The sequence below is a fragment of the Nerophis lumbriciformis genome, linkage group LG34 (assembly GCF_033978685.3).
Source record: "Nerophis lumbriciformis linkage group LG34, RoL_Nlum_v2.1, whole genome shotgun sequence".
Taxonomy (NCBI): domain Eukaryota; kingdom Metazoa; phylum Chordata; class Actinopteri; order Syngnathiformes; family Syngnathidae; genus Nerophis; species Nerophis lumbriciformis.
Window position 1 is genome coordinate 16,522,894 of NC_084581.2, and position 5,585 is coordinate 16,528,478.

Consider the following 5,585-nt stretch of genomic DNA (forward strand, 5'->3'; position numbering starts at 1 on the left):
AATGAGTTTGACACCCGTGGTTTACACGGACATGAAAAAATCTAATATGGGCAAAAAAATCGGAATTGACCTGCAGTGTGAACAAGGCTCATATGGGTATATTTTCATGTATAAAGGGTTCTAATAATGCTTTTTTTTAACATAAAAAGCCTATTTAGAATGTCATAAACCGTTTTTGTTTGTTTATAAAAATATTGGATTTATGAATAATTATTGCAGAAAATTATTTATCGCTTGTGTCTGCTCCAATTGACCGCGATAAACGGGGGACGACTGTACTTCCTCTTTGAGACCATTTTTTTTTTCACATTTTGGTTTTCAGGATCCAATTTTTTTGCAGGTGTCTGTCATCTTAAATGGGAACTGCACTTTTTCAGGGAATGTTGCCAATCACTCACAATCCTTATGTAGGAATAAAACACGTATATTTTTCTTTTTTTATGCATTCTAAATAGAAAATAAATGCCATCAAAAGTCAGCTTCCAATGGAGCCTATGGGAGTCGCTCTATTGTGCCTATAGAGCGCTTAAGAAAACATGCAGGATCCATTTTTAGCCAATTATTAGTTAAAAACGGAGGATGTCATTGCTGCCAAAAGCATGACTTGGTGTTTTTGTACAAATGCTATAAAGATACCAGAGCCAAACCAAGCACAAACCCAACATTTGAAGCAAGAATCTGAGTTGACAGCAAAACATGTCCAGTCCAAGATCCAAGACATGTAAATAGCGAAAGACAAACACAATCATCAGAGGGACCTTGGGATTGACTCACCTACACATTCCGGCACACCACAACCAACATTTTTGATTAGGACAGAAAAGGACAAGTATTTTGTCTCTCAGAGTTTCACGGGATATTTTGCGTTTCGATGTCTGCTTGAAGAGCGTGTCTGTGGGCGGATTGGTGGAACTTTCACTTGAGTTCCTAAAACATTTTATTTTTACCTCTTTTCTGCTTCGTTGTCAACTATTTATTCTGTAAGTGTCTATTTTGGCGAATAATTATGACATTTATTGATGATGTTCTGATCAGATGAATGCGATCTGAGCGTAGAAGAGCTACCATTGAGGATGCATCGCATATATATCCCATTTATTTTCACAAACGAAAGAGGCCTGAAAAATTTGGAATTGCACTGTTTACACCGACATGATTTTTTTTTTCAAATGTGCAAAAAAATCAGAATTGCCCTTATGGGTGTATTTTCATGTATAAAGGGGTCTAATAATGTTTTTTATATATAAAAAAACTTATTTAGAATGTCATAAACCGTTTTCTCGGTTTATAAAAAAAATGGATTTATTAATAATTATTGCAGAAAATCCATTTATCGCTCATGTCTGCTCCAATTGACCGCGATAAACGGGGCACGACTGTACTTCCTCTTTGAGACCAGTTTTTGCACATTTGGGTTTTCAGGATCCAATGTTTTTTGGACGTTTCTGTCATCGTAAGTGGGAACTGCACTTTTCTTTGGAATGTTGCCAATCACTCACACGTGAGTATGTTTTTCTTTTTTTATGCATTCTAAAGAGAAAAAAAATGCGATCAAAAGTCCGCTTCCAATGGAGCCTATGGGAGTCGCTCTATTCCGCCTATAAAGCGCTTAAGAAAACATTCAGGATCCATTTTTAGCCATTTTCAGTTAAAAATGGAGGATGTCACTGCTGGCAAAAGCATTACTTGGTGTTTTTGTACGAATGCTGTAAAGATACTGGAGCCAAACCAAGCACAAACCCAACATTTGAAACAAGAATCTGAGTTGACAGCAAAACATGTCCAATCCAAGGCATGTAAATAGCGAAAGACAAACACAATCATCAGAGGGACCTTGGGATTGACTCACCTACACATTCCGGCACACCACAACCCAACTTTTTGCGTGTAGAAGATTAGGACGGAAAATGACAAGTATTTCACTTGAGTTCCTAAAACATTTTATTTTTACCTCTTTTCTGGTTGTCAACCGTTGTCAACTATTTATTCTGTAAGCGTCTATTTTGGCGAATAATTACGACACATATTGATGTTCTGGTCGGATAAATGCGATCTGAGCGTGGGAGTGTTCACATTGAGGATGCATCGCATATATATCCCATTTATTTTCACATACGAAAGAGGCCTGAAAAATTTGGAATTGCACTGTTTACACCGACATGAACAAATCAAAAATGGAATCGGAATTGACCTGCAGTGTGAACACGGCCCATATGGGTGTATTTTCATTTATAAAGGGTTCTAATAATGTTTTTTATATATACATTTTTTTTATTAAGAATGTCAAACAGTTTTCTCTGTTTTTAAAAAATATTGGATTTATTAATAATTCTCGCAGAAAATGATGATTGGGGCGACATAGCTCGGTTGGTAGAGTGGCCGTGCCAGCAACTTGAAGGTTCCAGGTTCGATTCCCGCTTCCGCCATCCTAGTCACTGCCGTTGTGTCCTTGGGCAAGACACTTTACCAACCTGCTCCCAGTGCCACCCACACTTGTTTAAATGTAACTTAGATATTGGGTTTCACTATGTAAAGTGCTTTGAGTCACTAGAGAAAAGCGCTATATAAATATAATTCACTTCATTTATCGCTCATGTCCGCTCCAATTGATCGCGATAAACGGGGGACGACTGTACTTCCTCTTTGAGACCAGTTTTTGCACATTTGGGTTTTCAGGATCCAATGTTTTTTGCAGGTGTCTGTCATCTTAAATGGGAACTGCACTTTTTTTTGGGACTGTTGCCAATCACTCACAATCCTTATGTAGGAAAAGAAGACGTACGTTTTTCTTTTTTATGCATTCTAAATAGAAGAAAAATGCGATCAAAAGTCCGCTTCCAATGGAGCCTATGGGAGTCGCTCTATTCTGCCTATAAAGCGCTTAAGAAAACATTTAGGATCCATTTTTAGCCATTTTCAGTTACAAACCGAGGATGTCACAAAAGCATCACTTGGTGTTTTTGCACAAATGCTATAAAAAGGTATTAGAGCCAAACCAAGCACAAACCCAACATTTAAAAGCAAGAATCGGAGTTGCTTGTTTTACAGCAAAATATTTTCAGTCCAAAATCCAAGACATGTAAATAGCGAAAGACAAACACAATCATCAGAGGGACCTTGGGATTGACTCACCTACACATTCCGGCACACCACAACAGCAGACGCAAAAAGGCAGCCAAACGCTCTCCCACACTGAGAGCTCTTTGTCTGCCAGTTGGCTGCAGCCAAACCACTCCAGGCCCCACCGCCCGCATATGTAAACACCGGAACAAACGCTACCTTGAGCTTTATCTGTAGCAAAAATCGTAGTCAAAAACAGACAGGACCAGGGCATCCTCAATTAAGCTGAAGTGATTAGCACATTGTGCAATAACATCACATTGTGCTCACAATGCAGACGACTAACAGAAACAAGCATGCATGTGTCTTCCTGTGCGGCACCTAAATTGTATATGGATTTTTCATGAAGCCTCTGTGGCTTTGATGCAGATGGCCATTTCCTGGCCTTTCAAATACGTGCAGATATATGAAGCCGACTGGGCCCCGGGCAGGTCAGGAGAGCATCAATAATTCACATATACCGTATATAACCAGAGGGGTCACGTGTGTGCACCACCTATTCAGCCACCCAAATAACACCTGCTGCACCCAGCCGTTTTTCATATTTCAACTTCCATTTATTTGAGCCAGGAGCAAAAACAAGCAATCAATTTCATAACCACTCAAAACGTAAATACAAAAATAAAGGGACTCGATGTAGGAATACTTTTTTTTTTTTTTTTTTTAAACACAGCAGCATGGCTGTGAGATGACAATACTGTCGTTTTATGGCGGATAGCTTCTTCTTTTGTGTTATTTAGGCAGCGATGTTACCATCAGTCAGAACTCTTAAAGCTAACAGTAAAAAAATAGAACCTTCCTGCAGAGAATCTCCCAAATTCCACCCAGCAGAAATGAAGCCATGAGGAAATAAGAGTGGGGGTGTTGGGAAGGGGCGTTGTCTTGTTTACATGAATCCACCTTCTGTTTATGGGAGATTCCACCACGGCACAGGGTAAGTGGTCTTTGAACGCACCACTGAGGGTCCGGAGCATACAACAGGTCGTTGTGCTTCAGGGAGGAGGCGGCGTGATATTATCACTCCTTGCCCACGTTGACCAAGGAGAGCTCTTTGAGGATTCCACTGGCGTCCACTCGCCGCCTCTCCCGGATCATGTCCTCCAGGCTGCGAAAGACGAGCGTGTGCACGCCGCTGCCCGACAGGTGCACCTTGAGGAAGTACTGCTGCTCGGCCGAGTGCGCCTCCCCGCCGGCCTTGAACTCCCTCTTGCCGAAGCGGCACCAGGCGGCGAAACTTTCCGAGTTGGTCCAGCACGTCTCCTCGCTGCGCAGCCCGACGTGGCCCGCGGCGTTCTGCACCACTAGGTCGGCGGGGAGCGGCCGGTACCGGTAGCGGCTGTTGGCTATCCGGCCGTGGCGGCCGCCGCACACGTCGAGCAGGCCATCCCTACGGATCTCGCCCTTGTGCAGGTGGATGACCCGGCCGTCGTGCTCGCACACGGCCCAGTGCGGGGGCTGCGCGGCGGACAGCAGCTCCAGCACGTCGCCCGGCTTGCACATGGCCAGCAAAGTTGGCGCCGCGTACACGTCCAGGTCCTCGTTCCCGCGGAGTTTGGAGAAGATGCACTCCTGCGCGCAGAACGCCGAGTACTCCACTTCGCTCACCGTGAACGGTCCGCCGCCCTCCGCCTCCTCCTCCTGCTCCTCCACCGGGCTGTGGTCCTTGCCGAAGCCGCAGTCGGACGGCGTGCGCTCGTCCACCGCCTCCTCCTCCTCGTCGGAGAAGAAGTAGGCGACGCCGACGCGAAGCTCGTCCTTCTCCAGCCCGGACGGATCCCCGGTGGGCAGCTCGCTGTAGTTGAGGTGGGTGATCCGGTCCAGTTGGTTTCCCATCAAGGACCCGGCAAGGCAGAGGCATGGACTGCGGTGTCTGCAATGAAAGAGAGGCGTCATTGAACGCACCATTTTACTAGTAAACAAAGAGCGCACTCTTTACGCACGAAGCACCCGGAAGTGTCCAAAAAAAGGAGAATACCTGTGCGCTCCCAGGGGCAGGTGCTTAAATATTCTTCTTGTCCATTGGTGCGTCCGGTGGCTCCCCTTTTTTTGGTCTTGTCCGCCCTCACACTCCGCGCATCGCACACGTAATGCGGCTGTAGTGCAAGCCAACACTTCACCTCCTTCGCCACTGTCTGGGCCATTTAAGGAAGCGCGCACGGCCACGCCCACTCCCGCCTTCTACACATGGTTCTAGTGGACCGCGCTTTGCCGGCCCAGCCAATCAGAGGCCGTGTTGAAGACGCCTTTCAGGAAGACTCGCCAATCAGCAGCACGGAGGGTCCCAATGATACAGGGGCAATAGGCTGCTGTTACCGTGGGGTTTGTTGTCACATTGCTCTGCTTACAATATAAGAGGTCCATATAGCATACATGTCACATATTACACTATATATGGAAAAAGGAAATTACATTGCAAGCTACAATTTGCATGCAACAATATTTCATGTGTATCAGGGGTGTCCAAA

At 44.9% G+C, this 5,585-nt stretch overlaps 1 protein-coding gene across 1 annotated transcript; it reads right to left on the reverse strand.

Annotated features, from left to right (window-relative positions):
• Positions 1 to 1,834: 1,834 nt before the first annotated feature.
• lratd1 (LRAT domain containing 1) lies at positions 1,835 to 5,245 on the reverse strand. Its single transcript, XM_061929672.2, has 2 exons — positions 5,096 to 5,245; positions 1,835 to 4,990 (listed from the first exon to the last, which is right to left on the reverse strand). Exon 2 carries the CDS (start codon positions 4,951 to 4,953, stop codon positions 4,138 to 4,140), a length of 816 nt encoding a protein of 271 aa, XP_061785656.1. The 5' UTR covers positions 4,954 to 4,990; positions 5,096 to 5,245; the 3' UTR covers positions 1,835 to 4,137.
• Between the last annotated feature and the right edge of the window lie 340 nt (positions 5,246 to 5,585).